The sequence below is a fragment of the Atractosteus spatula genome, chromosome 3 (assembly GCF_055471065.1).
Source record: "Atractosteus spatula isolate fAtrSpa1 chromosome 3, fAtrSpa1.hap1, whole genome shotgun sequence".
NCBI classification, from domain to species: Eukaryota; Metazoa; Chordata; class Actinopteri; order Semionotiformes; family Lepisosteidae; genus Atractosteus; species Atractosteus spatula.
Window position 1 is genome coordinate 64650671 of NC_142708.1, and position 21014 is coordinate 64671684.

Below are 21014 nucleotides of genomic sequence, written 5' to 3' on the forward strand. Positions count from 1 at the left end.
TGTAGTAGTTACACACAAGGGGGATTTATATCAGTTTTATTTCAAGATGTGGTTAATTGATAAATATGCTCTTCATAGTGACTAACTTCAATTAGCAAAGGTTCAATACTTCAAAGGTTGACGAGAACAAATGATAAAAAATAAGCTTTCTGGGTAGGGACTTTCTGTTCTGATAATATCCATTGTTTCATATTTATTAATACACATTCATTTGATCTGTGTATGTCACATACTGTACACATCCATCCAGTCCCCGGTTTAATTTTCTCTACTGTGCTGTGGTGCCTAAATAGTTCCTGAGTGTCATTTATGTCCCATGACTTCAAATGGTGCATAGCAGGGCCATTTATCATAATTGGTGGCATGTCATTGTAAACGTACCACAGTGATTTATTGAAATTAAAGTATTAAGTCATATACAGTAACTCTTCTCCTTTAATGAGTAACATGACCACAGAAATGTACAGTTAAAAACAGCAGTAATGACACATCAAAAGCATATCCTACAGTATATAACACACTTGCCATTGTTCAATCAATAGTCTGTAATTTATCTCAAATCTTGAAAAAACTCACATACAGTATGTGAATACAATGGACTCACAATGCAACAGTAATGCTGTACTGTATGTCAGAAGGCCATCTTCTGTCTGATCTTTCACCCATAAGATACAATAGATGTTCATACTAGAAATACTGTATAGAGTGAAATATAATTTATTCAATCATAGAAGAGCTTTGATATACAATGAGAGGCAATACAAATGCAACAAATGCTGTTTGTTCCAGTACTCATTTCTTGTGTCTTTAATGCCTTTCAGCACAGTTCTGATTTTAGAGTTTGGAGAAAATGATAAGATATGAAACATGAAAAGAAATTCTCATTTTAGATCCACCTCTACCATTCCCACAGATGTTCAGAAAAGGCAACAAAATATGAAGGTGATGATCCACTGGAGCATTAAAAGAAAACGGGTGTTAAGTTAGAATCACTTCGATAATAGGACCACACTTAGCAGCAAATCTTCCTATAAATAAAATGTCAATGGTCAGGATTGACTTGCTGTTCTGAAATGACAAATCAAGATATATTCAATAACAATAATAATAATAATAATATTGTTTTAATATTATTATTGTTGTTGTTATTATTAATAATAAAGAACAGCAGCTGCACTTCACAACGAACACTGGAAGAAGTGAGAAACTGCTTACTGTTGTATTAAGCTGTGTTACGGGAGACAGCAGAAAAGCCAGATTGTACAGTATAAGCCCAGAGTGGAATTTAGCCAGGACACTGGAGTCACAGTAATACCCACACATTTGCAAAAAGTGCTCCAGGATCTCTATAGACCAAGTAGCCAGGATTTCAGTACCCAGCTGTCTAAGAATGTGAAACAAAGGTCGTACCAGTTAAACAAAGAAATGGGTCCATTGGAAAACAGTCAAAGCACAGTGCACATGCACAACTGTCAAAAACTGATATTTTACATTCCTGCTGTAGAGTTTGCAACATAAATGCGCTGTGAATGTAATTGAACATAATGGCTGAGGAAAGAATGATTAGGTACTAAACCAAATATCCTTGGCACCACAACTTTATTGGCAATTTTTAGATTGTCATTTGAATTCTCATATTCAAATGTTCAGAAATCTGTTCTGTTGTTTTCCAGGTCAATGTTTATAATAAACAAAAGAACCCAACCCACCACTGAAACATTACATTGAAATGCTGTACATCCAATAGGTTGGAAAACTTGATAACACTTTATTAAATAAGATTATGAAAGTCAGAGCAGATAGGCATGTGAATCATATTACTGTATTACTTCAGGTGGATTGTGACTCTGAACTATGTCTGCAAACAATTCTAATGTTTCCAATAATCAACTATTTAAGGTGCACTTTTCATAAAACACAGTTGCATTGCCATGCTGTCCCTACTGAAATTAATCAACCAGAGCAATGTTGGCAAGATCTTCTATTTTCCTGAATCTTAAATGTGCTTTAATTTCTATCGAGTGAGGGGCACAAAGTCCCGATGACCACAGAGCTTTTCCGCAGATGTAACATCATGTCAATTCAAAGAAAACTTCTGCCTCATCCCTTCAGAGCTGCACTGAGCTAATGTACATCGGGTCTCTACACTCTGCCTGAAAAACATCACAGCACTGCAGTGCTCCACACCCCTGCCCCCTGCCCCACACCCCTACTGTCTCTGTTGGCAACTTCCACTCCTCCTGGGACATGAGAATACAGGCTTGTTAAGTCATTGATAAATTCATTGGAGGAACGAATAAAATGAACTCAGAAGACCCTGTGGCTGCAGGACCCGAAGTGAATATAGCTGTTCTAGTGTGTGTTGTGTACACTAATGACTGTGCTTTAATAAACACATTTCAAGTGATAATATAAACTACTCCATGACAGTACAGTCTTGATCCAGTGGAAGAAAAAGTGTTCAAGATGAGACACAACTATTACATTCATCACTGTAAAAATCAGTGTTAAAGCCACTAAATGAAAATGAAGCCAGCACAGTCAAGCCTTAGTTAATTATCTTGTGCTCTGATGTTTCCCCACATCAATAATTGGCAGACACTCTGAGAGGTTCAAGTAGTGTGTTAATAAAGTAAAGGTCAGTGCTCACCTTGGCCTGGTACAGTACCTCTCTTTCTTATGCTTAACCTTATTTGCTGGCTGTGTGAATGAGATTAACACTGACAGGCTCTAAAGTGCACATGTCCTCAGGTTCTGCCCATGACAAGTTGTGACTTGCTGAGACAAGTTTTGCAGACTGAAGATAATGGGTTCTTTAAAAGCAGTGATTAAGAATAATGGAGTACTGCAGGGGAAGGAGCAAGGAAGGAGATTACAATAATCATACCTCCAAGTGGGGGGCCCCGTGTTGGCAACTTTGACTTCTCCGTGGAAGATAACAATGTTGACCTTTCAAGATGATGAACTGCAATGAAACCTCTCAAAGCCAACACTCTTCCAATCACAGTTCTGGCCGTAACTACAAGAATGCATTATTACAGATGCAGAGATAAGCTCCCAGACTGCCACTGTCTGTGATAATTCATACGAAATCTATCTAAAAGTGGATAGAAAAGGGTCTTTGTGAGAAAGCGCAAAATACCTACAGATATGCAATGCAGCAAAAAAAAAAACAACAAAGGATCATGGAATACAGAATTACATTACAGAATTCTGCCAAAGAAACAACTTAAAATTTATTCAGTGTCATTAGGCAGAATAAGCTGTCAGAGGCTTCCTACTTGTTCTTCATTCTAAAGCTGCACCATACATAGCAACACTACTTGAATAACACACACATTCCAGTTAAAGAATTAACTATCCTGCTTTGCACGGACTGAAGTTGTTCTGTGAACAAAGGAGATTACTTTCAGGAGTTTTGTAATTTCTGCATACAATACTGGGAAGTCAAACAAAGAAACTAAATTAATTTTCTCGTGATTGGAGTGCTACCTTTCCTCACAGGTGTTCACTTATTTTACATACTGTACATGACAAGCCATAGTATAGCAGTGCTCTGCAGTAAATGCTCCCCTTGAGTCAGTAACTTATCTTCTGTAGTTGGTTTCTTTCCTTCAGTCGTCTCACTCTTTTTCAAGTGCAATTGTGTTGGTGTTAAGAAGTGAACTATATTGTTTTGGCTTTGCTTTGGTGGGAACTGGAGAGAGGTGAGGATGTTCTTCTAAAGCCAGAAGCATCTTTAATGCTACAAGAATCTTATAAGGGGCTCCTATATTTCTATGTATGCCATTGTGCCATTGTAGAGTTTCTGCAGCTACATATCTGCATTAATATCTGAAAACAAAACAGGTTTCTCAATGACGGATGTAACCTTTAAAATTTTAAAAGTCAAAATTAGTCATCCACCCCACCCCCTATCTCCTCCCCTTCTGCAACTAATTTGTATGAGGACAGAAAGGATTGAACGATTTCCATTCATTCTGGGAGAAATCAGCCAGATTCTAATGCTGTTTGATTACATCTCATCCTAAAATGTCAAGTGCATTTCCATTTAAAGTGCTTGCTTAAACAGCCATGAAAACGGGGAACACCCAGAAATCAGAATAACATCATGACTGATTGGAGCCTCTTTATGGCTGGCCATCATTTAAATCAGCTTTCCTTTTTTTTTTACACAATGCATTTTACAGCCCATCATCTCCCTAAACGAGCATGATGCATCACAGCAGTGGATTGACTCTGGAGTGTCATTAATAAAAATATTAAAAAAATAGAAAGCTCTGCAATGACTCATGTGTAAGGTGTTGTCCTACCATTTGCATCCATAATATTCTCTGCCAAGATTTCATTGTTACACTTCCTGAGGATAACAAATTAGATTTTATATAGAGAAAAGGGAGAAAACTATCTTTCAAGGACCTAAATTTCATAAGTGATTGCTGTCTGCTCTATACCTTATTGTACTGCATCCTTGCATTGAAGCTCCTAGACAGCATGTGATTTATTTTTTTCATTAATAAAATCGTTCAGCACTGATTATGGTGACACAATGGCTTAAAGCTCACACACAGTGCAGTAAAATCATGGTAAATCTATTGTAAAACAGAATACAAAATTAACACATAATTGACCATGACACGGCAAAGTTAAATAAAAAGAAGACACATATAAAATAACTGCTGAAAGCACTATTCAGATTTACTATTTCACAAACTCTGATGTATCTACAGGCAAAACAAAGGTTTAATGGAAAACATTTTATTTCAGAGAGTCCATGGGAAAATTCAGAAGGTGGTGTTTGTGTGAGAACTTTGTACATGAAGGCACAAAGATTCTCATCTGTAAATTAGAAATTTGGTTACTTCCTTTTGTTGACTGTAGTTTCCTTTTTCTTGTATGTGATCGTTGAAATAATAGGCATTTTCCAGGCTTAAAGCCTGGAAGAACAGTCATGCTCTACTTACAGTAAAAGAAATGTATATCCCAAATACTTCTGTATATAAACATCTTCCTGCAGATCCCTGCATTTAGCAACATATTATTATTAGTATTATTATTATTGCCTGAATGAAAACAGTTGAATGGTTGTTGACTCCTGTCTATAAAGGGGGCACCACACCTGGAGAAACAGGAAGTCGTGATTACCTGTCTTGGCTTTCATGTCATGCTGACTGCCTTGTGTCCAAGCTCCACCATGTGGAGGAATGCAGAATTCATAGATCTCTCTTCTTCAAGAAAGAGGGAATTGGTAGATATCTTCCATCTGAACCAGTCATTTATAAAAACAGAGTAAACACCACCACCACAGCAATACAGTGTGATGTACAGTATATTCTTTTTTAAAAACAGTGGAGTCCAAGGTGCCAAAAGGATATAACAACTCCAATTACAGATGCTAAGAGTAGTTTATTGCATGTGTGATTATGCTGCAGGCAATGTGAGAGCCATCTCCTGCCCACTACACAGAGCAGTGCAGACAAAATAATCTTTTCTTTTATAAGCTGGAAGCAGTCACTTTTAAATAAACTTTACTTATAACAATACTCTTGTTTAAACAACATATAGGTACTGGTAAAAACAGTTTTCATTTAGTTTTATTTCTTGTTAAATTTGCATTCTCATTTAATCACAAAACCTTGAGATACAGCCCCATAATTGTGTTATGATGTTACAGTATATATCATATTTCCAATTTCTCCTATTTTCTCTCCCGCTAAAGGCGTAATGTTTCATCCAACCCTGTCCTGTATCTAATAGATTAATCTCTATTTCCATTACTATAAGACCCAACAAATCTGGAGTGGACATGAGACATATCTCTCTTGATAGTGACAAACCTCACATCACACTTCAGAAGGTAAATGCAGACACATGAAAGTCAGGACATTGTGCAAATACTGTAAATTCATTTTAATCTAGAACCATCAGCATGAGTAATTGAATTAAAATGTGATATATCAGTTTATATCAGAAGTATTTTAATGATCACAACTGAAAAGCAGATATCCTTGTAACAAGTCCAGAGATGCATCCATATTTTAGATCTATACTTGCTTATGAATTGTGCGGCTTGACCACAGCCAATAGGATTGGGTTATCACTGCAACAAGTCTACAGTCAGTCTACACATTGAGTATCACCCAAAGCATATGTGGCTTGCTTATGGGCAGGCATTTTCACAGCAGAAAGGCAAGGGCAAATATATGGATTTTTACAAATATATTCTCTGAATCTAGGATTGTCCCTGTTATGCCATCTAGGCTCACATCTTCCGGTGTTCAACTGGATCTCTTAAAATCATTCATTTAAACCTTTCAGTTTGTCCAACATTTTTTTCTGCAGTTCCTGATTCCGTGTCCTTGGAGTTCCAACCTTCGATAACCAAGTTTTTTCACATCTGTTCCCAAGCCCATACTGTTTAAAAACAAAGCTTTTGTCTTGTACGGTTCTCTGCAGATTGTAGGACAGACTGTGAATCACACAATTCAGTGTGCTAGATTTTCAAGTGCTTTTAACAGAGCAGTCAGGTTAGCTTGTATGCTCTGTTTTCCATTTATGTCACAGCCCTATTAGGCTCAGGACACACTTTTGTGACATTATGAATCTAAATAAATGTGTAAATGGAAACCTTACTGTCAACTATTTTTTAATATCACCTTTATTTATTTGTGCATTATAGCTTTGAGGCTGCTTTAGATAGAAAGAAAAAAACTATAATATACTGTAATAGTACACAGTAAACATTATACAGTATGCATTTCCTTCTTTGTACCTTTCATTGACTGCTACTGCTACTGTCCTCTCTAGTTACTTATGTGTTGTCATGAATTGTATTTTACACACATTGAGACTTAGTTCATGCACAGTTTTAGTTTTTTTACATTTTCATTTGGGATGTTATTAGATTACATGTACTATACATCTGTGTAAAAACAAAGTGTTTAAAAATGTGAATATGGTTATATGGTGAATATGGTGAATACAGCATCATCGTGGTTACTCTGTGTAAAGCACTTTGTGATGAAGCCTGTGCCAAGCCCATCACAATGCAGAAGCCTAGACTAATTTTCACTGCTTTTGGAGCTGTTGAAAGCAAAGATCACTTGAATTACCCTGTTAACAGAAGGTGACAGCAATCTTCATCAGAGGGAGACAACACAAGTACTGCAGAACAACTGGTATTGGGTGTTGACTGTCTTGTCCTTTGATTATGTGTTGTCTTTTCCTTGATGACTAAAATACAACTCTTTATCTTCAGTTCTGAAGGATTCAAAACCCCTCTTTATTGAAATGATTCTTTTAGTCAGCCTTCGCCAGATTAAGTTTGGACTTTCCGCTGCATGCTGGTGGTTTTTTGGCTTACTACCCTGCCACCTTCCTTTTGATTCTGGATCTGCTCACCTCCTTCTTACTGTATATTCTATGTTGATGTCCAGTATTGCTTTATGTAAATGTCTACCCTTCTGTTTTGCTGCCATGCCAAACGGCCCCAATGTCTTCATTCTCATCTGTTATTTTCTAGTAATGTACTGGAAATTATAAGAAGGTAGTGGAGCCCGTTTACATTGCCCACTATTTCAGGCCTGCAGCTGGTTTTTCTTTTCCCTTTTTGTGCCATTTTGACTTCCTTTGCTCTGTGATGATAAATACAGTGTCAAGATCTCCAACCATTTCCTCAGAGCCTGAGGGTCTTCAGGTTTCTATTTCAATTGACCTCAGAGCTGCTTGACCCAACCAGTTATTGGTTTAATTAGTCAACATTAACCCACAGGCCCAGCACTAGAGAATAAGAGAAATCTCTGCACCCCAAGCATGATGCATGCCACTACCCCAGGATGTGAGCCATGGAGTCACCACACCCTGTCCAACCAGGAGATTAGCACAGGTACAACAACCGGAGCCACGATCCTCAGATAGAAAACAGAGAGAAACATCTCTCTCTACTTTATAGATGCAATATTATGTGGGTTGGTCACTTATAGGCTTACAAAGCATGGTTTTGCAAGTCATCATTTAGACAGCATTTGTTCATTAAGACAGGCTGTGATCTGGTACCCCTAAACATCACCCTTTTTATTAATTAAGATAAAATTGGCACTTCCATTGAATTAATGCAAGTCTCTTTCACTTAGAATATAGTGAAATGCTGGAGAGAAAAGCATTAAATGAACTAAGAAGTTAATTTCATTAAGCTAATGAAATATACTAATCAGTGGGCAGTTTGTCCTAAACAATGTAGTATCTGTGTTAAGTCAACTCTCCTACAGTTACATTGTCTTATACTACTGACATTCCATCCCACAAACACAGAGTATTTTTAACTATTTTATTCAACGATCTGACACGTTTTTATCCATTATATCAAAATATAACAATCTTGAAAACAGACGTACCCTCCGCTCTTAAAAGGTTTTAACATTTTGATCATTCAGAGTGAAAGAGCCTTAGGCTTTGAACAAATGAAAAACAAACAAAAGTATAATTTACAGCTTCTAGTTTTTCCTGAGTAGAAATATGCCTGCTTTGCCAGTAAATTGATCTGTATGGGCTCCCCCAGGATCTTGGCTATTTCTAATATTTATCTTCGTTACTAAGCAAAAAATATTTCAAAAAGATTTTGCTAACAGCACTGCAATCTGATCTGTATACGTTCACCTCACGCCTAAAATTCCCCATGTTTTTTGACTTGTGGTTAATTTATAAATGGCAAAGGGTCAGCCACATACTGTTGCAAGGAGAATGGATCTTTGTTAGGGCAAAGCAATACTTGGCTGAATCCGAAGAAACAAAAAAACTAAGAATTAGACCTCCTACAACATGGCAAGATGACCTCAACTGGTTTGCAGGATCAGATGCATATGGAAAAATGCTGAGGATGTCTTTATCTAGCAGTAGATATACAGTACAGTATAAAGACTGATGATGAAATATTGTATTATACATTAGATGCAATATACGGTACAAATTAATTGAGCAAGCAAGTTGTTGGAGCATAATGATTCAAAGTCTTTCCACAAATCATGGATAGCTGTTAGCCTTGGCTGGTGATAATACTGGCTCTGGAAAACCACAGTTGTGCACAGATGTTTCTTATATCTTGAATTGAATTTACAGTTTGTCTGGAATCTGGCAAACAGTCCAATCCAGCAAATGGTCACCCACTGCCCACTGCCCAGATGACATCGTCATATGCTGGAGTTGAAGGAACACCAGGAAGACCTGTGTATCTTTCTAGGAGCAGCAGTGAGAATCACTCAGTGCTGTAGGACATGAGAAGGTCTTTCATTTTTATGATTTTAAACCAACGGCACTGATCTTGTAGACTGTACCATCCCAGGGATGGTACATCCCTGGTACATACCATTGGGATGGTACATACAGTCTGTAGGCTCCTGCTACATACTGTAGCTGAATAGTGCATAGAATTCTCCTTCTAATTCTATGAGAGGATAATAATGTAGTTTTTAATGACTTGCATAGTCATTTTAAAGCTGGTGGAAAATCTAGTTTTCTGGTAGACAGTGAAACATCTGGGAGCTTAAACACAGTAAAGACTTCATGGGAAAAAAACAGACAAAGGCATTAATGAAAATCAAGTTTTTAGATGTTTTCTTTCATTTCCTGCTCAATTTTTAGGACAATATAAGAAAGAAACATAATGGAACAGATTATTTTTACAGTCGCTCAGATTTTAAGAATTTCCTAAACAGTAACAATATCAGAATGAATGAATTAAAATAATGTGTTAACAATAGTGTGTTTTCCTACAGTACATAGGAGATTCTGAAGAGGTTGGTGCAGCAGAATCAAATCTTTTAAGAAGCGTTATTAAGGGACATTCTAAACATATTTATTTTTTTCTGAAAAAAAATATAACTTTCGATTATACAGAACAAAAGAAAAAAGGAAGAGAAGAGAAGAAATTGAAAGAGTGTTATCCACAAGGTTGCATGATGAAAACTGCCTGTTGGTTATATAAACCAAGTGAAAAGATACTTTGATAAGTTACAAGAAATTTCTGTTCACCAAATTGAGCACTTCTGGACCAAAAAATAGCATATTCAGGGATAATTGTTGCTGATAATTATACACTCGCTGCCACATTTATTCTTTGTAAACTAACTTGCATTATACAGAATTATGAAGCAGTATCGTGGCACCACTTCTTTCATATCAGAAAGGATATAAAACTACATAGACAAACTAGAGGAGCTCATTTCCTTAATTGGGTGTTAGTAGCTTGATGATCCAAGAAAGTCACCCAGCTGTTTCCTAAGGATCCCAGAGCTTTGACGACAGCTGGGCACTTCCATGTACCTATGATAACTCTTATTAAAGAACTGCCTGCTGTTTCCAATTCTGCATGCACTTCTTGTCATTTTCCAAATCTGTCCATGGACCCAAATCTTAGTGCTGAACTTGAAACAGTCTTTCTGGATCACAGGGTTGATAGCTTTCAGGATTCAGAGATTCAGTTCCTTTAGTTTGCATTCAAACAAACTTCTACTTTCTTATCAGAACTTTACAGACTGCATTTTTGCAACAATGGATGGCTGGAGACAATAGATCCTACAGTATACTGTATATAGCTGTCAACGTCCTATACTGTACAGTATGTATTATATTTCATTTTGATCAACATTCTCTAATTTTGTGCATCTGATTACAAAAATGTTACAATGCTTAGGGAAAGGGGTTAAGATGTTGTCATTTCCACACCTGTCCTTCAGAACACCTGCACATTTTTTCAGTATTCCAACAAGCATGTTCTGACTTACGACCACAGGACCTTTGCAGGGCCCATTCTGCTTCAGTAAACTTTGTAAGAGACTGATTTAACAATGCCAAGAGTAACGTCAGTGAGACTGTTCCAGAATAAAAAGCAGCAATATTAAATTGTTTCGAGGGTAGATTTACAGCCCCCCATTTTATTGTTTGCATATTTATTGTATAAATAACAGTAATGATATACCATGTAATTCAACGTAATGAAGATTTATTAAAGTCAGAATTTTGATCAGATCTGTTGAATGATTTATTTGATTTAATTAGTTTGCAGATGTAAAACAGTCAGTCTGATTAAAGATAAAGACAAGAAAGGAATGAACATAAATAACGTTGGCTCAAGCACATACTCGCATACCTGGAGAGTGTTTATTAATGACTGAAAGGTATAGTTCCCAATTAGATTAAAAGGGTCTGAAGAACAACAGTGCGATACTGAATACTATTAACCTGTCTCTTGTATAATACATTGTGAGACAGAGCATTGATTAAAACTAAACGGATACGTTATTCTCATCAATGTATTGTTTATCAGCAGCTCGGGCTGCCTCCAGTACAATTTACTTCACAAGATCAATGTGCCGACACCACTAAATTCTTTGTGCTCTGAAGATTTATAGTAATGAAAAGGCTGCCTAAATCATTGCTGGAAATACCAAACTGATTTATCTTGTGTAATTGTCAAAGGACCAGCAGGCATGGGGAGAGCTGGGGGCTGGGGTGGGTGTAAATCAGCGCTCCACAAAGAAAGGTATTCACATTCATCCATATCTTCCAAAGGGCACAGAAACTTTTACTGAAACCCATGTCACCCTGGGAACTCACAACGACGTGGACACTGAGAGAACAGCAAGACAAAATTAAAGGCATTCATTTTACTTATAATTTATTTCAGTCCCAAGGATAAAACAGTGTTGGGGTTTTATTCATTCCAATTGCTACAAGAAAACAAACAAAAAAGGAAGTTAGAAAACATTTGTTAAATGAAACTAAAATCAATTGTGTTGTGGCTGGCTGCAAGAGTTCTGAAATTAGTACACTGAATCATCCACTAGGATATATGTTGCGTAGTTTTTGCAAAGAACATCATGAATTTAATTTTTTTTCAACTGTAGTTCTAAATGTTGCAGTATATAGTTTGTGACTTATGGACATACTTTGTTCCCCTGTAAAACATGAAGAAAACTAAAATGCTTATTTCTGTACTAAAAGCATCATCTTAAAACAAAATGGCTGTTGCATCACAAAATAAGTTACAGTGGAAAGAGTGTGTAGACTTTCTATAGGCACTGTATATAATGTATAATGAGTGAAATTTAGTTTTTTTATTATATTTGAAATTGAAATATATAACTATTTGAGCTAGCAGTTATGTGAGCAAGTGTTAATTACTGTGTTCTGTAGTGAGACACCCACCTTACGCCAATCCTAGCCAGTGCTGAGAGCAAATGGGTGCTGTGCTGAGGACTGGGACTGCAGGCAGTCTCCATGACTCATGAGGGGGTTGTTCAGGGTTGCATTGAATGTCCCCTTCAGGACTGTGTCCATTATGACTGGGCTCAGCTGTTGAATGACACAAACACACATACATATGCACAATATATACAGTAAAATTGCTTAAAATGTATTTTTTGCTAATATGTATGCTAAAGTTATTAAATTAATAAATGAATGGATTAATAGTTAGTTAAACAATTTAGTAAAACTTTTACCCACATAGTCACTGAAACAACAGATACATTAAATTGTTGAATAAAAAATTAGAAATGTACCTTTATTTTAAGGCAATAATAATCTCACAGTTTGCTCACTTCTCTTCTTCATCTACAGAAAAAATGCACAAACATACCAGAACTATTTCCTGTTTTGACTTGGCTGAAGAGGAATCTCTGGGTTTGGACTATTCTCTAGTATATTTCAGCAAAAATTCAAAATGTCATGTTAATGTATTGATTCAAATGCAGCTTCATTTAAATATGGCACTGACTGGACTGTAGTTAGTGGTCCAGGTAAAGATTGATCAAAAAACATTAGTCTCTCTTAGCTTGAATGTGACTGTGTATACCTAACTTTTGCAAGTATGTTACAGTACAGTATGTCTTACGTTTTATGTATTCTGCAGAGTATCTATGACACCTTGTCTGACCTTCACTACATCAATCCTTAAAAGTGCTGAAAACCGATTTAAATTATCATCTTCTAATATAACCTAGAAATCTGATGACAGTGTTTGAATTGTTAAAAGCCTTGAGTCAGATTATTTGTCTATTTAATCCACGTTCGATCCATTGCCATTTCTTTTTGTCTAGTTATTTCATTTCTCTGAAAGCTAATTCCATGTCATGCCTTTGTCTTGTAAGGGAGTCTTTGCAGATTGCAGTTGGAACCAGTCTTTGCAGAACTCGAGCTGTACTCACAGCCTGCTGCCTCGCCTGCACACCTGCCGTTTACTGCTTGGCTCATAAGAAAACGGCATGATGAAACTAAAGTGTCACATGAATCCTCCAGGGTGCTAATTTAAAAATCCCTGTATACTCGAGGTGAGCCAGCCCTGGTCCTGGACGTTCACAGTACTGTAGATTTCATAGATCGCCCTTAATCGTCAATTTTGAACACGCTGAACTGTTTTACTTCTGAACCATGATATTCGTGATTGAATGGAATAAAAACACAGACAGTGCGCAGAATATCCTGGAACAGCATTGATCATTCCTCTCTGCCAGATTGATTAAATCCTTATATTTGCTTGTTGTCTGTATAGACCAATATTAAAGGGTGCACTGCTGTATAAGGCTTTCCGGAAAGAGGGCTAGCCATTAACACTTGACATATTTGTTTTTGGTACTGTAAGTCTGTCCTTATTTTTCAAACAATAGCAACTCATTTAGCCTGATAGAAAATGCTTCCGCAAGTGTCCCTTTGTAGTAGTGAACACCATATTACTCTGTGAAAAAAGAACTTAAGAGAAAGCATTACACTTACATATTCTGTGATGCTGACTGTGCTTAGAGTATTTTCTTACATTAAAAGCTGTTCAAAATAAAATGTGTTTCTCTAGCTTGAATATGAGGAAATGAGAAGACTGTGTTCCTATGCTAGCTGATTTAATTGTGTGTCACTCACAAGCTACATTTATTTTCATGCAGTCTTATTCCAACATTGAAACCAAATTAAACTGTATTTACTCAACAGCATTCTATATCAGTTCTAGCAGTGGATAGAATGTTCTAATTATATGCATGTCCAAATCATTAAATGAATGTACCGGAACACACCATTCTAACATTTCAGTTTCATTTGACCAAACAAACAAAAAATAATATAACAAATAAATAGGCTAGTGTTATGGTGATTTCTAAAACAAATTGTTTAAAAGTTAGCTCAGGAGCTACATCACCTACATAGCAATGTAATAGTGTTTGATCGGATTTCAGCTATTGCTTTTAAGAAGTTGATGTTGATTTATACTGCATGTACTGTGGGGAAGCCAGTGGTTAATTTCAATTTGGAGACTAAACCACAAGAAAATGTTTTAGGACAGAATGTTCCAGTGCCAGTTCTTAAAACTCCACTGTTTTCCAGTTTTCACCAGAGCTTCTATTTCAATTACTTAATCTAACATTTAATAGAATTATCTGGACTTAACTTCTTAATAATGATCACGTTTTGAGTTAATTAAAAACGTTAATGATAAAATTGGAAAGCTGAAAACTCTAACTGCGCTTTAATAATAATCCATAAGGCATAAATAACTAAATTCTTAATTCATGTAAGGGTTCAAATAATAATGAGCACCTCAAGTGGAAAGAAAACCTGAATACACTACAGTCAAAGGGGTGCTGGTTTTGGAAGCTTCATCTTAAACTGAAGTAGTTCAAAACTGTTTTTGCATTTTTGTTTTAAAAAAAAATATTCTGTAGAAACATTTACCTACAGTAGCTCTGGTTTCCTATGATACCTTATTGTTTAAGATCCTCCAGAGAGATATTCCATTACTGTGAAGTAAACTGAATAATAAACTTACTAAATGCACTTATTTTGACCGCAGCCTTGAAGCAGGACACTCTCTGCAGTCAGGAGCAAACTGTTAATGTACAGTAATGAACCTCAACCTCTGCAGTAACACTATCCTAAAAGTGCACTGCAAACTTGGGGGAATCAATGGTCCATTGTTTGCACAGTGAAGGAAGGGAAATAAAAAAACTATAAGGCTCCACTCCTCAGATCTCAGTTCCTTCTTTACTTTCATATAATGTCCAGGACTTTAGACGTCTTGGTTTTAAAGGTTCCCAGTAAATAAGAGAAAATCTGCCATTGCTCACAACGCAAAAGCCACTTGCAATCTGTCTCACAAATAGTAACTGCAGTGATATTTTTCTTTATTGGGAATTTCAGTTACATTGAAAGATAATCCTAAATGTGGTGAGTTCATGGTTAGTATAACATTGCATGTATGGCAAATGCAGAATATTCACAAGCAAGTCACGAGCATATGAGCATATACTGTATGATGCACAAAGGACTACTTGAATGGAAAAATTACAGGCCTGATTAGCAGCAGATCAAGTTAGAGTTCATTTTATCCTTGCTGGCATAGTTTACATGTGAAAATACACCCACAATCTTGAAGTATCCATGAAAATGTTTCATTTATTCATCACTCACTTAAGTAAAAAAAACACAGTCTACTAAGATATCAGATGCGCTGTTACTCAAAACTGATAGCAATAATAGAGGCCTCTCAGAACAGCACTATAACACAGCAGAAGCAATCCTTTGCTTGTATAGAGTAATAAAATCCTATACAGTGTGCAATTAATGCCATCTAATCAATGTACTGCATTAAAAGTTGAAAACAATAAAAGGCAAAAAGAATCTTGAAGCAAGGCATTGCCTACATGTTTAGTTATAAAACTGGTTTTATGTTATCAAGGTGGCTCTTGAGTATCAAATACAACTATTAATTATAGTTGTAATTATACTTAATTACTATTACATTAATAATTAATTAATGTTGTAATTATAAAACAGTGTTAATGGGCACACTGTGATGTAATGCTATATCACTTATACAGTGCTACCTAGTTCTGCATAGGTAAGAGATCAACACCACTGCTTCCACAATGTATCAGACTGCATTGACATCAGCAGTGCATGACTACAATGGAGGAGTCCAGGTGAGAGACGTGCAGACAGAGCTGCTACATTGCTAATATTGCTTTAAGATAAGATAAGATCACTTTATTGGCCATATAAAATTTGTTGTATTAGGGATTTGTCTTTTCGCATACCCCAACTTGCTCTCCATGAGACACACACAGGGAGAGAAGCTTGTGGTCAGAGCACAGGGTCAGCCATTAATACAGTGCTTCTGGAGCAGTTGGGGTTAAGGGCCTTACTCAGGGGCCCACATGAGTAGGATTCTTCTGAAGGTTGCGGGATACGATACGAACTGGCAACCTTCCAGCGACAGGCGGAGAGCCTTAGCCACAGAGCCGCTGCACCGCCACCAGAAGGTGTAGATACGTGGCTGTTGCTGTTAATCAGTGTAAGCTTGACTGTCCATGGGTTCAACAATCTAAAACATCTTGCATCAATAGTTTCAATAGGAAGAGAGGCGGTCTGTCATTCCATACAGGTAGGGTTCATGTCATGTCCACCAGCAACCATATTCTTTCCCGTAAACAACCTTTTGCTAAACCGACCACAGCTATGGGTAATTCCAGCAAGTACCACCGCACTGATCAATTATCCAATCACGACACCACATTAATAATCAAACCATCCACTTCCCGGGATATTTAAACCCTCATTACCCTCAGGATTGTGCTCAGTATTAGCCTCTATCCTTGGAGCTCCTACCCTGCTGTTTCTATTGAGACATTCTCTTTCAGATTGATACTCAGGTCTTGGAATACTCTACCTTCGTCTTTCGACTCCGACTTCAGCCTCGCGATTTGGATACCTAGCCTTCGACCCCCTCTGACTGAAACCCTGGTCTTCGACATTCTTAAGACACACACCTTCATCCCTTGACTTTGACTTTAGCCCAGCGATTTGGGATAGTAGCCAACGATCTCCTGAAACTCTCAGAACAACGCACAGGGTCCTTCCTCTACCTCGTGGATACAGTTCATTGTGTGTCAGCACAGTGGCTATTTTGAGTTGTTTTTGCTGGGATACACATAGTATATACATTGTACAGTATATAGTGTATAATTTACGAATCCTTAAATCATCTTTGATAAACAGAGTAAGAAATCAACTCCGAAACTGAAATTGTTGCAGATAACTCAAAGTGCACACTGGTTTCACGTCTTTTCAAACCACTGACTTCTTCAGGGCTGTGGGAAAGTGATCCACTTTACCACAAAGGCTAATGATGAATTCAGTTGTATAATTAAGAGAATGTGGAGCAGAACCCAGATGATTCTGTGGCCCTTGAGGAGTGGAGGTAAAGAACTATTTACAGTAGGAGATGTACACAAATCTATAAGTACAAATCACAACTGGACATACTGCACTCTTTCTCCCATACAGACATTGTGTGCAAGGGAAGGAGGCTGCTACTTGGGCCTCCAGGAGGGGCACAGACAGCATCAATCTGTAGATCAAGGTGAAAAAATGTTTTCTCCTCTCACATTAAACTCGATAACTGTGCATTTACCAGGAAGAGAACACATGTAAACAGACTATATTGTTCCTCAGCCAGTCCTTTGGAATGTTTTCCTCTTCTGGACCATGAAGACTGCTTTTTGTATTGTCTTTTAGTCCAGGTCAAAAAGCATCCTGACAATGTACAACCCAAATGACAAAAATCCTCATACTGGTGTGAAAACACGGATTCTAGAAATCACTTTTTAATATATGTAAAATATATTTTTTATAACAACAGCCATGCAAATATTGGCAAATAATAAGACTATCAGAAGAAGAAAATAAATTACACACAGTGCAAAAGAATTTGAGCTCACAACTATAACACATTTACATAGCCTTCAGATCATCATATATTAACAGCAATTTCACAAAACCACACAATTATTAGTGTATTCCTTACAAAAAAATAGAAATTGACTGCATTATGGTTAATTAAAATACTCAATATGCAAAACAGTATTTTCGACATTATTTCAACATGATATTTTGTGTCATTTAAAATCAACACAATTATGATATTGATCATTTGGAAATAGATTGAAAAATGTTATTTTTGCCAAAGAAATACTGTTTAACAACTTAAAAGTTGTATAAACTAAATCTTTTCAGCAAAGATACTTTTATACCTGGTAAAAATTTTACTAAAATGTGATTCTTTGTTCTGGAGTTGCCCTGAGTAAGCAGTTGATTCACTCTGTATTTATAGAAGAACTACCACATCTGTCACATAGAATATGAACTTCATCCACAAACAAAACACATGGCTCCATTACTTCTGCATAAAGGAATTGCAGAAAAAAACACAGGACCTTCTAAAGGAAGATCTTCACTGGTAGTGTTGATTGAAACCCCAATAGAGAAATCATCACCCATGAAGTTGTACATTTTCATCATATCGTATAAAAAATGTATTTTTAAAGAGCTTTTGACTCAACATACTTAGGTCATCAAATAGCAAGACTAATAGCAGTTTAAAATATGGCCTTTAATAATAGTATTGGTAATCCCAACTGAACTGATTGGCACAGCATGTATCCCTTCCAGAAGAAGGATGTCAGCACGTCTTTCAGCTGTATGTTCTATGCTGATAGTGAAACCTGAGGTTTAATGTATGTAAAGGGCCTGACTGAATAACAGCCACAGTTATAAAACTGGAGCCATAATGGCCACAGAATCAAGAGCAACAGCACTGAAAGGAGCAAGTTATGTTAGTTGAAAATTCAGCTGTTGATCTGCAAAGTTACATAGATTGTTCAAGACTCTGTGAACTTCCAGATGATGCTAAGGATTTTGACCAGAAAACTCTCAACCCAGTACTGTTGAACAGTGTGGTACTGTACATGTGCCTATAGTTCCTTTATTTTGCAAGAAAGGATTTGTTTATGACATTTTTGTTATCATATATTGAAGTGAAATTTGAGAAGAGCAAACAAACGCTCATCTGACTAGACAATCCAAATGTACTATTATTTCTTATGTAAGACTATGAGATTAACATGTAAAAATAACTTAATATGACTAGAACACTATTCACAATGGTCACGATCTGATTTTTAGGCAAGCTTGTGATTTATAAAACTTAATACTAAACGTAGTATGAAAGGAATTTGCATTTGGTTTTAAACATGTCTTCAGTTTCCTTTAAAAAAGGTATCAGCAAATGTAACAAGGCCTTCCCTTCTTCAGCAGTCCTGGAGTGGTGCGGGGCCCTTTCTCACCTCACAGTCTTTGTTATGCTACTGGGTCAGACTGGGTTACTAAAGCATGAACACCCTGTTGCCAAGAATAGACAATACCATGGGTATTTTCGGGGATAGAAGGAGAAACAAAGCAGGCTAAAACTTCAAAAATTTGTCTGGAATGTTTATTAAACAGTCTGCTGTTTAATTCATTTCAGATCATACAAGCTGTTGGTGTTTATAAGCCAACACGGGGAGCTGGATATACCAAGCTTGTTCTGAATACTTGATAAAGGTTAGTTCAGAAGCAAAAATCAAAAGTCTGTTTTAGTAGCTATTCTGAATTGAAATTGAGTTGGGAAAGGAGGTCCAGGGTTTCATGGGGAAATTATATTTGGCAGTTTACTTTCCTCAGTTTTTGTACCAAGCAAAACACAGAAACAAGACTGTGAACGTTATTGAAGAGATATGTACAGTAAACTATTGTGTGCCGCAGACTGAGCTGGCTGCATTTTGTAGTTCTGTATGACTTCCACAGCCTCTTTGATGGGAATGTTGAAACTACTTCAAAGTGTACCCTTATCATATCCTTCTAAATCTGTATGCTTTTATGTATCCAAGAGTTCCTCTAGATTTCTTTCCTAGGCTGGATTATCTTTGTGTTAAGGTCATTATTGATGTGTTTCACAAGTTCAGTGCTGAGGTGCTCTTTCTTGAGGGAAAGCTGGTGCCTTAAGTTTGCTATTGATAGTAATAGGTTACCCAGGGATTTAAAGCAAAGGGAAGTGTTAAGGTGATCAAACACTGCCCAAGATATCACCACTCTTGGGGGAAATGAGTGGAAAAAAGTACACAGATCAGTTAATTAGTTTGAATATTCTTGACATTTTACAACTTGAGTGGATTCCTGTCAGGGAAAGTGCTGTTTTGACAACCCACAGAGGTAAATTATTTGTGTGGGTTCTGCTTTAATAAATCACAGAGGGTTCTTTTTTTCTAAAAAGTGCTAAAAAGAACTGTGCGGTCTATAAACTTAAAGTTTAAAAGACACATACAGTAACACATATTTATAAAATCAATGTTGTATTTCATCAGATAGGTAAAGATATACCATTCTACAACATCTAAGCATTATAAAAGATCCCATTGTTTCACAATATGTTCTATTCCATGCATTTAGCATTTACAATGTCTGTGACAGCTGGAATTAATACTTAAATATCTACCCATCCATTTTCTAAGCCTTTTTAGTCAGTACAGGGCTGTGGGGGAGCCAGAGCCTAACCTGGCAAACAACAGACTCGAGGCTGGATACACCCCGGAGAGGATGCCAGTTCATCACAGGGCACATGCTGACACAAACATGCCTACATTCACACCGGGACCAATTTTCCAGAAGCCTGTTAACCTACCAGCATGTGTTTGGACTGTGGGAGGAAACTGGAGCCCCTGGAGTTAACCCACATGAACATGAAGAGCATATATTTACCCCCTCTATGGGACACAGGGCACACAGACAAAAGAACATAAATATCTGTGTTTGCCTCTGTGCTTTATAGATTGTATTGTATTTTATATTATTAAGGTTCTGTATAAGATCAAGCATGAAATACCTGTGTATATATTCCTGTAAAGATAATGATTTCATTAATATGATTTCACCAATAAATCATTGGTGTTGTGAACCCTGGATGTTTATTGTGCAGTGCAAGCATTTCTTGCAGAGCACTTCAAAGGAACATCCCTTAGTGCCTACAGCACCACTTGCTCTCCTATTAAGACTTAATGCACTGAAAATACAAGGAGCCTGAGATGAGTGTGCAATGCAGATTTACAGTAATTACCAGGATTGTTCTTTGGGGCAAGTTAAAGAAGTTGATCAAATAAATG

General features: G+C 36.8%; 1 protein-coding gene across 1 annotated transcript in view; it reads right to left on the reverse strand.

The window, feature by feature from the left end:
- Positions 1-11658: 11658 nt before the first annotated feature.
- The window catches only part of stpg2 (sperm-tail PG-rich repeat containing 2), a 73579-nt gene continuing 64223 nt past the window's right edge, over positions 11659-21014 (reverse strand). The window contains exons 13-14 of the mRNA XM_088911316.1: positions 12202-12348; positions 11659-11723 (exon numbers count right to left, since the gene is read on the reverse strand). Coding sequence (XP_088767442.1) covers positions 12214-12348 — 135 coding nt within the window. The 3' untranslated portion in view covers positions 11659-11723; positions 12202-12213. The remainder of the gene's footprint in view (positions 11724-12201; positions 12349-21014) is intronic.